Source organism: Plectropomus leopardus, chromosome 12 (assembly GCF_008729295.1).
Source record: "Plectropomus leopardus isolate mb chromosome 12, YSFRI_Pleo_2.0, whole genome shotgun sequence".
Taxonomy (NCBI): Eukaryota; Metazoa; Chordata; class Actinopteri; order Perciformes; family Serranidae; genus Plectropomus; species Plectropomus leopardus.
The window spans coordinates 23556674-23576275 of record NC_056474.1 but is presented as its reverse complement, the minus strand read 5'-3'; the positions used below and the strand labels follow the sequence as shown (position 1 = coordinate 23576275).

The 19602-nt window shown below is 39.0% G+C and overlaps 1 protein-coding gene across 1 annotated transcript in view; it reads left to right on the top strand.

The window, feature by feature from the left end:
- The window catches only part of LOC121951319 (contactin-associated protein-like 4), a 127205-nt gene that overhangs the window by 63050 nt on the left and 44553 nt on the right, over positions 1-19602 (top strand). Inside the window, 8 exon segments of the mRNA XM_042497596.1 lie at positions 1673-1848; positions 1962-2090; positions 4872-5139; positions 5356-5499; positions 6897-7068; positions 16264-16370; positions 18986-19105; positions 19309-19509. Of these exon segments, the coding sequence (XP_042353530.1) occupies positions 1673-1848; positions 1962-2090; positions 4872-5139; positions 5356-5499; positions 6897-7068; positions 16264-16370; positions 18986-19105; positions 19309-19509 (1317 nt within the window).

The window sequence follows — 19602 nt, the reverse complement described above, 5'->3', positions numbered from 1 at the left end:
CTACCAGACAAGGGACCCTCTATCTTTTTGCACTAAAATCTCTCATTTTAATTCATACTTTCTCTGTCTGGTCATTCAGCCAGTAATAATATCATCTGGTTTTTTTTCGTTTGTCAGCCTGAGAGTAACCAAACGTAATTCCATTGTACATCTACAATAACAAATTAAGCGTTTTAACATCCGTACAATAAAACCCTCAATCGTAAAATCCTGCTCCTCTCTTCTCCACCTCCAACTGCACAATAACTGTCCCATTAATCAATGTCATTTAACACATTTGGTTTGTTTTCAAGTCTCTCATATTGATCTCTCTCTCTTTGCAGTAACTCATCACAATAAATGTTCTGACAGGACAAACGTCCCCTGTGTTATGGGCTCCACAACTTTCTCTCTGTGGATGAAATCTTTTTTTTTCTTCATCCAAGCTGCAGACAAATAAACCCTCTCACAAAATGGAATAAAATATCAAAAATAAATTTGTCCATCATCTTCCACACTGTCTCTGTTTCTCTCTTTGAAGTTTGAATTGTCTCTCCCTTGAGAATATCTAATACATTTTTAATGGCTCAGCTTCTTCTCTCAGCAGAAACACAAAGCTTTTCTCCCAGTACTTTGGGGGGGACAAATCCCCAAATTTCAACCTGCTGGAGCTCATCTATCATTAATTATGTCTTGCTGTGTTTCCTCTGCAGTTTTTAGTTATTATTACATATTTGGCTTCGGTTCTCAGCGCGTGTATGCAGATATGCTGTACTCCCTAATGAGATGAGAGTGGCTGACCTCGGTGTGACCCTCTCTGTGGGATACTGGGAAAAGTGAAATATTTAGACACAATGCGGAGGCTGGTGCGTTGTAGCTGTCATTAGGCTTGCGTTCCATTGACACTGGGTCAGATTGTTAGAAAGAGGCAGACTTGCAGGTCAAATAACAAACAACAAACTATCGGATCTGATAGCTAAAGATAGAAATAGGAGAAAACAACACAACTGAAAAGGAAACAGATTAGCTTCAGTTATACTTTATAGAAGCAAACCTGCCTATGAATTAACAAACTTAACGCTGAAAAACACTCACAAGTCAAACAACTATGAGAAAACCATTGAAGTGTAATTTTATCTTGTCTTATTTTGTGCATGTTTTTTTCCTTCTTTTTTTATGTTGAACTCAGACTTTGCAAACTCAACAGTGGTGATGTGTTGATTAAAAGTCTGTCTCAGTGTGTTTTATTTCTTGGTATGTGATTATTCTTCAATTATGGCCTATTGTGTCTGTCTGCTATCCTCTCTCTCCTCTCCTTCCTTTTGCCATCACTTCCCTTTTTTCATCCACTGATATCTTTACCTTCTCTCCTCTCTTCTTTCTCTATCTTGTTGTCCTCCTTTTATCTCACCTTTCCTTTCCTTTTATCTTACCTTCCCTTCACCTCAACTTCATCCTGCCTGTTCCTCTCTTTTTTCTCTCCTCCCTTTTCTTCCTCCTCTTACTTCTTGTCATCTCACTTACCTCTGGTCTTCCTCCTATCACTCACCCCCCTCCCCCTTAACGCTCCCATGTCTATCCTCTGTCCAACCCCTTATCCTCTCTTCCCTGTCTTTGTTGTCGTTCCTCATCTTACATACTATTTACCCCACCCTCTTACTCCTCCTTATCTTTATCGCTCTATCTCCTCCAGGTAGGACTTCATCCTCAGAACCCCGGCGCCTCGCTTCCCTCGGCAGCCTGTTAGATGATCAGCATTGGCACCATTTAGCGGTGGCACGACGCAGCTCTCACCTCAACCTCACTGTGGACAAACACACAGAAAGGGTTCAAATCCCTGCAGAGTTCAATGACTGGGACATGGAGAAGGTGGGAGGGAACACACAGAAACATGCCCACATAAACATGCTATATGCATAAAAGTTGAAAAAGCAAATATGTTTAATTTTGGTAATTTTGTGCATGGTTTTGTCTCCATACAGCTGCGTGTAGGGGCAGTCCAGGACCTCGTCTCAAAGAGGAACTTTCATGGCTGCCTGGAAAACCTGCGGTACAACGACCTCAACCTGATAGAATTAGCAAAAAATAAAGACCACCAAGTTACTGTAGAGGTAAGTAAATTTCACCATGAGCTAAACACAAACAGTACCACCTTACTGACTTTATCCTGACAGATAGAAGCCAACAAGCAGTTGTAAAAGTACATTTGTGTACATGTGTGTAAAGGTAACTGTGTTTTGAAGTTAGCTCGCTGGTAGTTTATACAGTAAAGCTAATTTGACATGTCATGCTTTAGGGAAACTTCAGTATTTTTCAGATTGTACTCTGTTTCCCTGTTTTTTGTGTCTAAGTGACCAGTGCAGACAACAGTTTCTGAAATTTGTCCAGTATTGAGGGAGACTGCTGCAGCCGGCAGCAGTGAAACAGGCTGCAATGTAATTCCTACAGGCAGCTGTGCACCGTCAGTTTACATCCACTAAAAGTACTTGTTTTTGCCACTGACAGGATCAGACTGGGGTCATGAGTGTTTGTCAACATTATAAAAAGTAACCTACAGAGAAATTGAAATGTTTTTCCATATGTTTGGCTGGTTTCACGCTTAAGTCTCACTCAAGTTTTATTCTGAAATCTCACAAAAGGTGACAGGGAAACAATGGTGGACACAAGAGTAAAAAAGGAAGTAACTTTAATGCTGGGAAGAGTTTGTTGTGTTGGGATACAGAAAACGTATATGAAATATATTTTGCTGATTTTGACGCTCCACAAGAGTACACAAGATTTCAGATAGAGGCTTCACCATCAGCAAAACTTACATATGCAGTACTAACCAACAGACCAGATCAGCGTAAAAGGTACAGAAAAAAAGTTTTGTTTATCTGTAGGGTCTTTTTTTGCCTAATGTTGTCAGACTCTCATAACAACTATGAGTCTGTCAGTGGCAAAAACAAGTACTTTAAAGGGACATAAGTGACTCTGCACAATTGCCCTTGATGATTATGTTGCACCTTCACTGCAGCTGCTAGTCTCTCACTTAATACCAGACATTTTTTTAAAACTTGTTGATAACATGTATCACGAAGACACAAAAACATGGGAAAATAGGGTCCAGGTTAAAGAAACCAGAGGTTTCCCTTTAACTCAGTGACAGTTTGTTTTAATTAAATTATCACATGTGATGTAAGAAAGAATTATCAACCATCTTGCAGATTAAGAGACAGATATTTCCCATCAGATTTGTGTAGAGATTGAACCAAAGCTAATATTAAAGTTACATTATTCAGGTGTCCAATAACTGATTCCAGATGAATGCTAATGCTGCTTTGTGTTTGCTAATAAGTAACTGTAACATTATGGTTTGTAAATAGGTAACTGTTTGCAAACACAATTTCATAAGAGGATGGCATTTGAAAGGTTACTGTTGTTATACTTCTTGAAACTGTGCATACTCATCTTCAGATATATAATGGTATTGATCTCTTAAAAGATAAATAATAAGCTCCAAAGGGGAGATCCTTGGGAAATACCAGCCTGCAAATCTTTTGTGGCACCACATTGAGTTGTCATCTATTCCTGCAATGTGATGATGACAGATCACGTAAATCAATTGGGGGAAAGCAAAGAGCTTTGATGTTCAGCTCTCCACAGTCTCTGGGCTCTGAGCTTTTATATCTGTGCGGGAATACAGCATCAATAGCTGGAGCTGCGCCACCTAAAATAAAATCTGCGGGCTAAATTTGTCCCTCAAAAAAAACGGGAGAAAAGTTTCTGCTTGGTGTTATTTGTGACTTACTGACAAACACCACGAGGACACAAGGTTCCACTGACGCTTTCCCAATGCTAACCAGTCCCCTCACGTGCATAATATATGAAGTTGTGTTTGTCAACGTGCAGGTTCATACATGTTGACATCCGTAGAGCACCACTGGGAAATCATCTGGATGCTGTGACTGCTGTTAATGAGCTGCTAGCTGGTTAGTGAAGCTGACGAGGGCTTAACGAGGACAGTGAGCGATGGCAGGACAAAGGAGAGTAGGCGATGGGTAGACTCTCAGTAACACTTCTTTGTCTTTTCCATTAGGACCTTTAGATGTTTCTGCAATGACAATAAGTGGTTTGAGCTCAGTGGAGAGCAGCTCTGAACCATTTCGAATAAACGGTCTCTCATTACAATAAAAGAGCAGAGAGCGGAGGGCCTGAGATAAAAAAGGTTCAGAGATTCACATGCATGACTGAAGATCTAATAGAGGCTATTAGTTATAGCCCTTTTTAATATAGAGACCACTTTTGGCCATTCTTAAAGGTGTGATAACAAAATGAAGTCGAGCCTTAAATGACGTGTGTGATGGGGATTTTAGTTGTGTGTCTGTGTGTGTTAGTGAATGGCTTTTGGAAGATTTTATAGCTCACTTTTTACTTTCTATTTTGCAGTGGTGCTGCATCCTCCACCATGTACTTCTATATATCACTTTAACAGCTCTACAAAGGGCTTTTAGATGTCATCTGTGTTTCCGGAGCATTATAAAGATAGCAGGCTGATATTCCCAGCAGAGAGCTGGGACTGTAATATATTACTGCTGCAGCCTTAGCAAAGAACCTGGTGTCATTACCACTACTCAAAACAATGGACCGCAGTGGGAAAGTCCATACAGTACTGTTCACATACTTCCCCACCTCCTGCCACGCCTCTAAGCTGGGTGACATTGGTGTTTTTCAGTTTGCATCATGGCTTTTATTCTCAAGGAGACTTGCTGATGAGATCATTGTGACAGAGGTCACATCGACACGCCCTCTGCAACTGATTAATATTCATGTTTTATGTTGTTTTATCTCTCTGGTAATCATTTTTTTCTGTCCCACCTCCTCTCTCTCCACTCTGCATGTTTCTCTCTCAGGGCAATGTGACCTTTTCTTGTGCTGAGTCGGTTTCCGTCGCTGTGACGTTCCCTGGCCCCCAGAGCTTCCTCCAGTTGCCGGTGGCGATGGCAACCTCCTCTGTGGGTGTGTCCCTGGGGTTCCAGTTTAGGACGTGGAACAAGGTGGGGCTTCTGCTAACCTTTGAGCTGCCTCTGGACGGGGGCATGGTTTGGCTGTACCTGAGCGAGGCCCGACTCCAGTTACAGATCCATAAAGCTGGCAAGACTCTCCTGGAGCTCAGTGCAGGTCAGACTAATTAATTTAAGGTTAATTACCTCTTGTTACCAATGCCTAAAAGGTTTATCCTAGCCTTTACAGCTAAACACCCTGACTAATGTAACCCTTAACCTCCATACCACTAATTGATTTTTAATTAATACGTTTACCCCTTCTGTAAAAACTGTGATTTTGTTTTAAAGCAGCCACATAAATAGTGATTAATATTATTAAATGTTTTCCCAGGTTCTGCTCTGAATGACGGTCAGTGGCATTCAGTGGAGCTGAACTCCAGACGAGGTCGTGTGACCATTGCTGTGGATGGAGAAGAAGGAGGCGTCGCTCATGCCAGCCACGCCGTCACCATAGGAAGTCAACTCTTCTTTGGTGGTAAGAGTGAAACAAATAATCTGAAAGTCTGTTATCCATCTGTAGAAAGTGCAGATCACTGAGCTGTTGCAGTTCACCAACATTAAAGATCATACTGGCATTGCCTCAATTATACTTTGAATTAGTATTCTGAAGACATTTAAACAGTAGCAAATCTGTGTAGAGCACTGATCGTATTCCAGAGTAGTTCGGCTGCACATAATTAATGTTCTGGTTCAAATACATTTTGCAGTAGGTCTGAGGTCAATAAGCTATATTTGAATTTTTTATTTAATTTTTCCCATTTTCAGTCATATTTACCTAAATGATTAATTTAATATCCTTCGTTAATTAATTAATCTATTTCCTCTTTTTTTTCTCTGCATTTCAATTCATTTTCATTTTATTTTAATGTCTGCCACAGCTCAGACTATCACTGTCAGTGCAACCCATCTGAATGATTTATGTTATATTATTTTTAAATTAATTTTTCAGCAGCAACTTTAGGTCATAGTGTGTCTTTTCCATCCATTAACTTTTCTGACTGCACCTTTGAACTTAAAACTATAGTTGCAGTAAAGACAGGAATCATCTGGCCTGTTTTTATTTCATCATATTTTTCATATGAATGTGTCAGATTTTCCCTGAAACATGTGTATTAATATTTTAAAAGTTTCTGACATTTTTATACAATGTAGAGTACAGTTGGTGTTGTCAGTACTCACCTCTACAGTTGTGGGTGCGCTGAGCCAAATTCAGCTCGTGGCTGTTTTATAATGAAAGTTATAAGTCTGTTTTATCTTTCCCTATCTTGTTTCTTTTCACATTTCTTCCTTTACTCCTTCCATCGTGCTGTCCTCCCCTCCTTTCTCCCTCCTCTTTCTCTTCCTGTATTCTGTCTTCTCATCCTTTTCTCCAGTCTATCCTTAGCTGTCTGTTTCCCTCTCCGCTGCCTTTTCCTTCTGTCTCCTTTTCTCAAATCTCCTCACTTTTGTCCTCCAGTAGCTCAGCAGTATTGCAGTCCAGGCATGTTCTCTAACCGCCTTAGGCTTTTTATCATCCTGCACATACACACTCACACATCTCCTTTTCCACATTAAATGGACTGCTGAGGAAAAAAATCTCAATATTCATTTTATATAGGCTTCTATATGCATTATTCCAGCCTCTGAAAAATACACAAATCAATGTCTTACCCCTGAGGAACAGTGAACATTCACCCGGACAGTAAACTTACTAAACTTACAGTGAATTTTAATTATCACAGTGAGTTGTTTTTGACTTAAGTGCTGATGTATCTTAAATTTGGGTAAATAGTATCCAATGTTTGGATATTGACCTTTCCTTAAAGCTGTCTTTTTCATGTCACTCTCGTCGTTTTCTTTGCCTTTATCTGCTTCCTTTGCTGTCCTATCCAGGTTGTCCTGCTGAAGAGGACAGTCAGGAATGTAAAAATCCCTTCGACATCTTTCAGGGCTGCATGCGTCTCCTCAGTGTGGACAACCAGCCAGTGGACCTGATTATGGTGCAGCAAAGACTGCTGGGAAATTACAGCCAACTGCAGATCGACATGTGTGGCATCATTGACAGGTCAGAACCTCCAAAAGTCCATCTCACTTGTCTACCACTGATCCATTATTTAAAGGACCTGTTTGTAAATACCAGCCATCCAGTCCAACCAAAGTGGGTGCAGTATTTAACCCTTTAATCTTGCCTGATCTCATAAACAGTAATGTCAAGTGGTTACAATAGGGTGAGGTGGTTGACATTATTTCAGTCAGTCTATTTCTGTGTACATACAACCGCAATTTACAGTCATGAAAGAAGACAACTCACAACTGACAGCAGAGCATAAATACAGCCGGTCAAAATAAGGCTGCTTTCTTATGATCTTCACATGTTGCGTTTGTGTATAGTTTACTTTATGGATTACTTGGCTCAGTTTTAGCAATGCCACAGTGACAAGAAAACAGTCACATCATGCCATTTAACTGCGGCGAACTGTAAGCTCATAGCTTGGCTGTCATTAGTAACACTAATGATATGTTTGTTAAATGTTTGTTACTTATTCCCATTCTGTTGATAGGGTTGAATCTTTTAAGCTGAAAATTATTTATAGATCTTACAAAATGTGCCTTTAACCCTTCTGCCATCAAAGAGACACCAATGCAGATGCAATTAACACTCTATTGCTTAGATAGGCAGTCTGCAATGCAGCCATAAAATGGTGAAAAGATGGTGTCATAGATCACCTCTCTGTTTGCAGCCTCGAGCTTTGATCCTTCAGGGAACACAGTTTTGGGGTACTTGGGAGGGATCAGTGTAAAAAAAAAAAAAGGCACCAATATATGTTGTTTTTCTGGTTCAGTAATTTTTTAGTTGTTGCGATTTGATTATCTCTGTGGGTTGGACGGTGTGTCTGGGTGAAAGAATGCAAACTAAACACTGCAGTGTTTTAAACAGCATACAGTAAATATATTTAGGCTATTATTTGTTGTGGACAGCACTAAATCCTGTTCAGCTTACAGCCTGCAGTAACTTATGATAGTAGACAGTCTTAAAATACAGCACCAGGATTGAGATTTGAACCCATGGGAGGAGATGTGTCTGTTGCATCTTGAATGCAAATCCTTAGCCACTAGGCTATCCTAGCGACATCATTTTTTTAAAATCGATCACCATGAAAATGCTTTTAATGCATAAACCAAACAATTTAAAGAAATGACCTTTTCTTTTTTTAATGCAACGCCTTAACCACTCGCCCAATCCTGGTAATTTTTCCAAAAATCCGTAAACAGAGAGACCAACAGCTGGAGTTGTGCTATTTCTGTATTTTGTTATCCAGCTTTATGTGACATTCAACTATTGTGGAAGTGGAATGTAATTTTTCTTTTCTTTGAATTTTTGGCAGAGTAATTTATTTGTGAGGTGAAGCGGTGTAAAGTGTTGAATCCAAGAAAATAAGAAGCACACACACAAATAATCAAAAGCGTGCACTCACAGTATTTCCATTAAGGAGAGGAGAACCATTGTTCAGTGGAGATCTGAGGTGCAAAATAACCACTGACAGCCCTGTTTGGTTTATTCCCCCTGATATCTGACGGATCAAGATCTCTCAACAAAATAATCAACGTTCTCTATTTCTCACTTAAATAATAAGTGTTATTCTCACCTGTGTTTGTGCTTTTTTATGATTTGTCAACTTTGATCGAGCCTGTTTCAATTAGCACCATGATGGTAGCCGTAGTGTTATATAGCTTATAAGTATTAAACAATCTTACAATTTATTGCTTTTCATTCTCTATTAATGTCAGGACTTTTCCCTCTGGTTTTATTCTTACTCTAGCTGTCTTTTACTAATGCTGTGTAGATTTCATTTAGGCATGTACAAAAGACCTTAAAAAAAAATTTTGAGATACCCTAATGGCTTCCAGGCTATAGCACTGACCATGGGTCTCTATGCAGGGACCATTACAATTCATTCTCCATCTCCTTTATTGCTTGTTATCTCTCTTCTCTGCTATGTAGCACATGCATTAAAGCATAATGCCACCTATCTTTCAATTTTAATTTTTAGTTTTGTTGAAAATAATGATAATTAACTACTGTTGGATATCACTTATCTAATGCAGAATACACAGAGGAAGAATACAACATAATCTAAAAAGACTATGAGCCTACAGCTAAGTGCTAAACATCAGTTTGCCAACATGAAGATATTTGGCTGGTATTTTGACATAAACCAAAGTAATGGAAAATTTAACATTTTGGCCTGATTTTGGTGCTGGACCATAACTTGGGAGATCACCAAAGTTATTGCAGTTCACCCTGAGTGAAATATGATAGTGTTTACCAAATTTCATGGCAGTCCATCCAATAGTTGCGGAGACCTTTCACTTTAAATGACAAATATCAACCATGTGGTGGCTCTAAAGGGAAAGCCAGGAGATCACCAGAGTCAGTGTGATTCATCCTCTGGGGATTATGAACGGCTGTAGAAAAGTTTCTTGGAAATTCAGTCAACAGTTATTGAGATATATCAGTTTGGATCAAAGCGTTGGTCAGGTCAACCAATGGACTGTCACCACTGGAGTCAAAACAGGAGACTTTATTGTAAAAGGTTATAGGATGACAATACAGTTTTTACCTCCACATATGATGCAGAAAGAAATGCTGAACAAGAAAAGAGCAATTGTATATGACAGTAATGTATCATTATTTCCATTTTCATCTCTGAAAGAGTAATTTATACTTGTCTCACATCAAGAGAGTAAGTCATGTGGAGCAGAACCAATTGCCTGCTGTCTCAGTGTCACACTGAAAACAATTAAAGGACAAATTAAAAACCAACACACACACACACACACTTCTATACCTACCTACATATATATACTATTACATTACATATGAATTAACCTACACACAACAACCACATCTTCCCAAAAAAAGAAGAATCTGCTCCAGTGGGTTTAATTAAATATCCACTTGTTTCCACATTTATTGCATTATTATCCAGCAGAATTCAGTTCTTGCACAGATCTGCTCACTGGAACAGAACAAGAAAGTCATGTCCCCACCTGTACATTTTCTCATCTTAACTCTGTTGATTATATTTTAGGTCCATAGGATATAAAGTTTAAAGCAAAATTGAGTTAAAGAAACTGCTTTTCTAACCTCAGTGCAGAGTGTTACGTGTGTGTTAGTGTGACAGTGCGCAGACTTAATAGCAGTGCAACCCAATGCAATGAGTGCAACAGAGAGGCAGTCATGCATTTAATGGACTTGACCCATCAGTCTTGTAGCAGAGATTGAATGGATCAACACTCAGATCTAATTTACTTCAGTTCTAACCTGCGTTCACATTGCAAGCAACATGGTCAAGAAGTCAACAAAAGTCCATCCTTTTCTTGTAGAGGTGAACAACCTGGTAAATGAGGGTAACAAAAACCTCATCAGCCATCTGGAGCACTTAAGTTTTCTACTTTTCCTCTTAAAAATGGCAGGAAGAAAGCAGTGGATAGAAAACTCAAAAAGAGTATTTTCTTACTGTACTGTCCTTTTTGGTATAGCCAAACCTGTAGATGTTATTAATACAGTTCAGAAACAAACAGAACAGAGTACTCTAAATGGCCCAGAGATCACAAGGGACACTTAATCTTGTTTATGTCTGATTTCAGCCAACAGGTCCTCACTATTTGCTATGAAAATGTAACCATTTGAAAAAAAAAAACAACAAACAGTAGAAAAAACAGAAAACACATCACATTGGTGTTGGGTACTGTTAACATTTGAACCAGTAGGTACAGGTACCCAACAGTACCTTTAACTGGTACTTTCTCCATACTGACAAGCAGTTAAGTTATTGGTGAATGTTCGCTAACACTAATAAAATGCTAAGCTAATGTTAACTGAGTCATAAGCCCAGTTATGTCCAACAACAGCTTATCTAAGTAGCTTATTAATTGCATGAAGATGTCAATGACGTTGTCATTGCCTCACTTAAAGTTTCAGTGTCCATGGACGGTTTAACTTCTTGGGCACTGGCTGCAGATGTGCTAACATTAGCTGTATTTGCTGCAAGGGATCAGGCTTTTAGGCTAACATTCAGTTCACGCTTCAGCTTTTAGATATGTTTTGAGTTTGACCAGGATAGGTTAGACTTGTTTCCCTGGCCACTTTTGTATTTTGCATTTCAAATATTGCAGTGAGGATGATCTGTGACGAATTTTGAATAGTGTAACCACATTTGTGACAGTTTTCGACTCACCATTGCCCTGACTCACTCTAACATGAACAAGCTGCAGGAGTCACGTGGTCTTGTTTTTTGTCTTTTTCTCTCACCCAGATGCTCTCACAGGTACCAACATTTGGCACTGATTGATTCAATGTGAACTGGTAATGCTGACATTTTTCTGTCCGTATCCTCCATAAACTTACTGAGTTTGGTACCCCATCCTACACTTATTGAAAATGATCTGCAGAACAACACATTATCTTAGGCAGAGGTTCAGAGTAGAACGACTTCTTTAGCCAAGGTTTATTTTCATTGTAAGTGGAAAATATTTATAGTCACTAGTGATTAAAGGTGCTGTAATTGTCCTTTTCCTCTTTTACACGGTGGTGTTACTGTCCAGCAAGGAATTAATGAATACCATGAGTGGGATTTGAATCCACAAGGACATCTGTCCATTTCTTCTTGAATGAAATGCCTTAACAAATCAGCCATCCTTGTGATTTGAAATTGGTCATTTGTTCAATCACAACCTATGCTGACAATTTCCTCGAAATGACCTCTCATAGTTGTGCGATTTGCACACTATCTGAGTCAATATTCGCAGAAACACAGTGAGTGCAAGTAGCGTAAAGTGACAGGGTTGTAAGTGCAAATTTTGACACACAAGACCCCACTTTGTTTCCCATCTCCTAACAGTGACTGTTAGTTTGTACTCTATAGTTGCAGCAAAGGGGCAACATGCAACGGCATTCCATTCAGATGTTTTTTTCCACATTTATCATTTTGTAATTAAGACATGGAATAGGCAGTGACTGCAAACACATTGCCAGGAGTTGAGTTTGAACCCAGATGGGCATTTAACCATTGGATCTTAAGTCCACCGGCTTAACCTCTCAGCCATCCTGGTGCTTTTTTTTGTCATACAGTGCATCTATTCTATCCTTGGTCAAAGGTTTTTGTGTGGTGAAGGAGAAGAAAGTAATTATACTATCAGCTGTAAACTAACTCTATTCTGTAAAGTATGCAAAATTGGGATTTGAACCCACAAGGCCTTGTGTCACTGGCATTTTGAATGTGGCACCTAAACCAGTATTGTTATTGTTACTCATGGACACATATCAAGAAATGTGACTATGGGATGGATGCTTGATCAGACTGGGATGTGGGGAATTATTAGGTCAGGTCGACACCTTGAACTCGTCACGGCCTCCAGCCATTCCTAAACAGTTTTTTTGGTGTGGCATGGCACTCTATCCTACTGGGGGGGACCTCTGCCATTGGGGAGTGTCAGGGCCATGAGTGGATGTACTTGATCTGTAATGATGTTTGGTTGGTTGTTGTTTGTCAAGTGGCGTCCAAATAAATGCTTAGACCCAAGGTTTCCCGCTAAACATTGCATCGTAACTAGTAATCTGTGTTATTCACTTCAACTGTCAGTGGTTTTAATGTTGTGGCTTGTTGGTGTAAATTGGACTTACACAGACACTGTTTAGTCTATTGTACTTTCACTGCTCCTGTCAGTTTAATAGACTACTCATCTAGGGAAACTGGGAAACTCATCAACAGTCAGACAGAGATCAGAGATGTCACTACTGCTAGACTGAGATTAATAACTGTACATCATAACCTATTACAGCTCTAAAACCTTGCCACGCACGCGTGCACACGCACACACTCACACACAATGAATATATAGAATAAAGACTCAAGCAGTGCTTTATCTGCAAGGCTCCAGTGTACTCTTAAATTAAAGCCATGTGGAGATAAATGAAGGTAAAAATCTCACTGTAGCTAGCAGACAGGCTCCTGAGTCAGCGCTTTTATCTAAATAAAAGGGGAGGCTGCAGATTCTGCAAAGTCATCTGTTTTTTTCCTCTATATTCCTGCCTGAGTTTTGGCAAACACACTCTCAAACACTGTCACACACATTTATGTAAGTAAATACACTCTCTAAAATATGTATTTAGAGAAAAAAAGATAACAAAAAAAAAAAAAAACATCCCGCCAAGCTTCACAAACACCAGTGACGTGATTGTGTGTGTGCATGTATAAGAGTGTGTGTTTGTCTCAAACCTCCCGGAGGTGCAAGCCGGTCTTGCAACAGATGGAAAGCAACCAGTGTGAATAAAAACACTGTTACTCATCGTCTCCTGTTGTCCTCTTTCTGTCTGTCTTTTCTCAACAGAATGAGGTCACAGGATACTTCCATGTGTCTTATCCAAGACACAAAAGAGCAGAGGCTGAGTTGTGTTATTTTTAAGTGTCAGTTTAAAATCTAGCTATGGTTTTGTTTGTTTGTGAACAGGTTTTGAGGTATCACTCTTAGATTTCTAGCTCCACACTCATAAAATGGAGTTTTAAAAAATCAAGTGCTGCGAGGTTGTCAGTGTTGTCTTTATCCATGTACAGACCTCACCATACACTTTTTCTATCAAAAGTGCTTTCTACCAAATAAGTAGTCCCCTATGAAGACCATTGATACTGTTTCCTGTTGATTAATCAGAAGTAATAGACTAATGAACTAATAGAACATGGTGAAATTATATCATTTTAAGTTAGCTGGAGATACCATATAATATAATTTACTATCAGATACACTCAGCTGTCTGTTTGTTGGCCACCTAGCTACAACTGGTGTTAAGACCATTTTGATCTAGATTTAAATGATTCAATTTTATGTTCGTTTAGGAGGCTGCTTTGTGTTGCTGTTAGGTTTCGTTATACTGAGGTTTTAATAATATTTTGTGTACCCTTATGGATACGGTGTAATAGGACAAGTATGTTCACTGAAACGTGTTGTTGTTCAGTCATCTTGCAGCAGGTTTCTAAATCCATTTTCATAACTCTACCTACACAAAGAAACAACTGAATTTTAGTTCAGACTGCAGTTCCTTATGTTCATTTCGTTACTGTGGCAACAAGCTTCAGCAACTGTTATTTATGTCAACATTCAAGTCTTAATAGTTGGTTGTTTTGGGGTTTTTTTGAAGGTGTGGCTTCTGTCAAAGGTGGTATAGTTCTCTTTTAGGAGAGCTCGGTATTACACAATCAGATAATTTGGGCATTTTGGAATTTTATGGTTTCCTACAAAATGGTTTGTATGCAGTTGTCATGATTTTTTTTCCCACTGCCTGCTTTCTAATAATAAACCACCCACTTTTTATTGAAAAAATGATGCCATCATTGGCTTTCATGAATCACGTAGACCTCAGGGCATATGAGTTGCATTTACATGTGTCTGACAGGTTAATGTAAAATCTATGGCCAAGTCAAAATATTAAAATTGATGCTTGTAAATATGAATGGTTTTCTCTCCCATTGTTTTTCATTTCATCCTTAAATCCCTTAGAGTCTCTAAACCTCCACCACATTCAGTGTTCTGTAGATCATCTATATGCAGAGAAATGAAAACAAAACATATAGCGCAGTGCTTCTTTGTTTTTGATAATGCCAGTTTCATTTTCAGTGTCATATAAATGTATTTTCCCGATCTTTGCACCCTCTTTCAGTTTCCTTTCATCCCTCTCCTCCCTACCATACAGGACTGATGTCACGATGGTTACAGTATTATGATATTTATCTATAAATAACACACAGAGCCTCAGTGAAGTCTCCTGGGAGCTGGATTCATTTAGAGAGTGTCTTCAAACAGCGTGGCAGTACTTTAGAAGAGCAGCTCGGTTCAGTCAGGGAGGATCTGCTGCTGAGAAAGAAGTGAAAGGATATTTTCTATTCAACAGAAAACTTTTTCCTTTTTATATAAAATGAAAGAAACATCTAAAGAGAGAAAGCAATTAAATTATTCTTTTGATGTCTTTGAGGAAAGGTGAAAGGTGTTTCAAATTAATGTTCTACAGAAGTTAGTTTACATTCAGCATAAGAAAGTTGTTGTGGTTTTCAAACCAATAGCCTCTCGCAACTTTATAAGTACAAAAACTGATATTAAAATGAAAGACGTTCTTTTTGACGTTCAATTCCTAAAGAACCTTGAAGAGCTTTGCTAAAATGTTTCTCCCTTGGGACGCTGCATTTTATAAGAGGCTCATTTAGTTTAATGAAGTGGTTTTTATCTTTGAGAAAATTAGTGGAAATTTGAAAGCATGGTTCCCACAACCATCTGCATTTTTACAAAGATAAAGCAGGATCTGCTGATGATGGTTACAAATAGATGATCTATGATCTCAAAGTCAAATGACATTTATTGCTTTTAAAGATTTAGTACTTCTTTTATTCTTCACATTTTTCTTCCTTGTCTATCCCCACTACCTACATTACCCACAATGCAACTCAACCGCTGACAGTTTGGGTGGAGATCTGGGTGTGCTATGGTAGCAGTGGCTGAGCCTCAATCTGAGATGAGAACTTGAGATAAGATTTTGGTCTTTATGTTCAACGCAGTATGACTTAAATGTCATCACTTGAGGCTATTAATCAGTCTTTTGCAGCAGAACTCGCCAAAACCTTTAAGCACACTGTGGTGTGTCACATTAGTGGAGTTTCCGTTTAAGGTTACATGTCTGGATTAGAGTATAACAATAACTATGTAGATACTGGACCTCAAGATGGCGCCCATTCTGTCCAATGGAATTGCTTGTCTGGTGTCGCAAAAAGTTGAGAAGAGAATTTTTACAAATACCCTTACAAGGTACAGCGACACTCTCCCCAATATTTTTATGAGATATTGTGGATGTTTTATAACTCAACACAAAAACATAGTTGCTGGAAGGAAATGTTGTGGTTGGATTTCATGACAAAATCAGGGAGCTTAGTTTGGGTATTCAGGAACCATGTGTGCAAATGAAGTAAGTGCATCCTGCTGAAAAGCCCTTTTTAGTTGAAAGTGAATGAGCTGAAATAAAACGAATATTCTCACATAAAAGATTTACCTCTCCTGACATTAAAAGATAAAAGCAGGGTTTAGTATCAACTGCCTTCTTTGTTATTTGGCAGCACATCCAGGAGAATTGTTTATTTGCCATCACAAGCAAATAAACCCACCTTGAGTTGTACGCAAATTGTGCTTCATCTCTCTCTCTCTCCCTCTCTCTCAGATGTTCTCCCAGTCGATGTGAGCATGGCGGCCGCTGCAGTCAGTCCTGGACCATCTTCCACTGTAACTGCTCTGAGAGCGGCTACAGCGGAGCGACCTGCCACAGCTGTAAGTCACCTGTCAGTCAAACATCAGCACATGGCCACTGAACCAAATGAAGAAAGGCACAGATAGACAGGGAGAGGTGAGACGGGACCTATTGAATGAAAATTAGGACTGAGGCAGTGTGTCAAACAATAATTAAGATTTTTTATTTCCTCCTGCATAATTTAGACGCTGAGGCAGAGCAAACAGAGAAAGAAATGAAATTATATGAAGCATCTTGTGGTGCAGACCCATTAAAGCATATTAACACATTAAGCCAAGATAATAAAATTCAAGTTTGTTTGTATGGCACATTTTAAATAGCAATTCAGATTGCGTCATACATAATGCAATAAAACATTAAACAGGACTCACAGACGCATGCACCGACCAAACTAAACTACAGTTTTCCTGCCATTTGTTTGATTGAATAGGGGACATGAAGAGATTTTTTATTCATTTATTTTATTTTTTTATTAATAATTTATAGAGCTGTAATACTTGCGGTCCATGGGTCAAATCTGGCCCCCAAAAGAATCCCCCCTCCCAGTTATTTTCTAATAAAAAATATAAATAAAGTGATTCAAGTGATTGTTTTTGTACTTTTAGTATACGTAAAGTGCTAGAGTGCATAAAACAGCATCAAAATAGAGCTTGTTTATCAAAAAATTGCCAGTGGAGGATCCCTCACAACTCCTAAAATCCTACACACTTCCCAGAATCCTAGAAATGTCCCTAAATCCAAGAAGTGTCCCAAAGTCTTATTACTGTCCTAAAATACTAAAAGTGTCCTAAAATCCTAGAAATGTCCTATAAATGTCCTAAAATCCAAGAAATGTCAGAAAATCTTAGAAACATCCTTGAATTTTAAATGTCCTGAAATCCCAGAAACATCCTGAAATCAGAGAAATGCTCTAAAATCCTAGAAATATCCTAAAATTCTAGAAATGTGTATTCTGCTGCAACCAGTATGTGCTGCAGTATCCCTGATATAGAGTATGGCATTACGTGCATCTACAGTGTTTAACAGCAATAGAGTGTGTATCTGGATGATTTGTTTACATTGCAGCCCATACACATTTCTTAAAAGATAATTACACATATTTCCAACTTGGATCTTACTTTTGTAGCGATGGCAATTATTTCTGTCCTCATTTAAAACATTTTAAAAATCAGAAGTAAATCACTGTGATTGTTATAAAGAAGTTCATCATAGCAAAAAACACAAGCAGTCCGATGATCAGACAGGTTTTACTGTAAACAACCAACAGACAAACTTATAGAGATAACAAATTAGAACTGACTTAAAAGTTTATATTGTTCAGAGTTTAGGGGCAGCCATTGCAAAGGCTTGGTCACAGATGGTTTTGTGCCCAGAATTGACCTCACATCCATCACATTTTATTGACCAATTTCAGGGTTCAAATTTGACCTACTGTTCTTACCGGACTTGTGCATGTCCAGTATTCTTGTGCAACTGATACCAATAACTGATATTTGCCTTCTCCTAAAGGCTGATAACCGATACAATAACTGATAATTTCACATTTTTGCATTTTGAAAAGAAGTGTATAATCTGTAGTATATGCACAGATTAGGGCAAGAAACTCTAAGATGTATTGAGAAAATATGTACGGTATAATATTCTATAGCCCTGACCTTTCAATATCTGACATCACTGACAACATTAGGCTGTGAAAAAGAGAGAGATTTTCTGATAAATTGTCTACCCTCTATGCCTCTGCTCCCATATTAGTTTGGTAAGTGCAATGTAAGCATAATAAATTATTGCCAAAACTACAAAAATTAAACCCAGACTTTAATAAACTAGAGTCAGCCTTCAAAGAGACCAGTGCCTGTGAGCTATATTTGATATATGTAAATCCTTTCTTTCCAGTAGTTACAATATAATAATATCTGTTTTCATGTGAGAGATATGATGAAGGTATTGGGCTGCATACGTGACTAAACCGCCAAATACTGACAAAATAAATGAAACCGCAGCAGTGAGGTGAGCTTTGGTGAGGTCTACCAGCTCTGTGCTAACTTGCTCGAGTCAAATCCTTGAAACCAAAAGAGGAGAGTTTCCCACACGGTTCACCTCTGCTCTCATTTTTATTGCTGATGTTTCTGTGAAAACCTTTTTCTAACCACACTGAGGGAATGAGATGAATAAAAGGCCTTTGGCTGCAGAAGAGAAGAGAGATAAACAGGTGAGCAGAGTGTGGGAACCTTCAGATATGGATTTGACTTGAAGGGCTTGATTCTTTGATTGCAGAGGATGTACCGGTGTGTGAGTGAGGCAGAGAGAGGAGGGAGGAAGACTTATGGAGTCAGAGAGGAAGAGGCAGGGCTGATAAAGGTCTGAAGTTTTATTTATGGAGTCTCTGTACTCCCATCAGTCATTACCGTCCTCTCCAGTTGGATTAATCTGTACTTTATGGGACGTTGCTGCAGAAATAAAACTTGAGATGATTCTCTTCACTCCAGTTATGAGACAGTGATTCAGTGGTGGCAGCCCCCATAATCCTCCACAGTGTGTAACCTTCATCCCCTCATGGCTCCTGTGTGTGTCTGCCAGCTGATGTGTTGATGTTGATGTGATTCATGTTGAGCTGATCTCATTATTTTGCTCCCAGCTGTGTACGAACAGTCGTGTGAGGCGTACAAACACAACGGCAACACGTCGGGGCATTTTTACATCGACGTGGATGGCAGCGGACCAATCAAACCGCAGCTGGTCTACTGCAACATGACAGGTGACACAAAAACACACACACACACACATTCTCCCGCTCTTCCTCTCATCATCACTCAACATTTTTTATGATCAGTATTTACATAATTGTAAATGATGATCCTCATTCATCATTTTTTTAAACATATGAATATAAATAATATAGTCACTGCTTTGCATAATTTGTGTGCAAGTATAAATCTTGATATTTTTATCTCCTACCAGTGGAGAACACGTGGATGGTGATCCAGCACAACAACACAGAGCTGACCAGCGTTCGACCATCTCCAGGTGGAAACAAACTCTCATTTCAATTTGACTATTCAACTGAAGAGGAGCAACTATTGGCCGCCATCATCCAATCAGAGTACTGCGAACAGGAACTGTCCTACCACTGCAGGAAGTCCCGCCTCCTCAACACTCCAGGTAAGGGCCTGTTTAGGGCTGTTCAAAAAGGGTGCTTTTTGACCGTTTGGGGACTTGGGGTGTGTGTGACTGGAGCTGTGTTGTTGGGGGTTA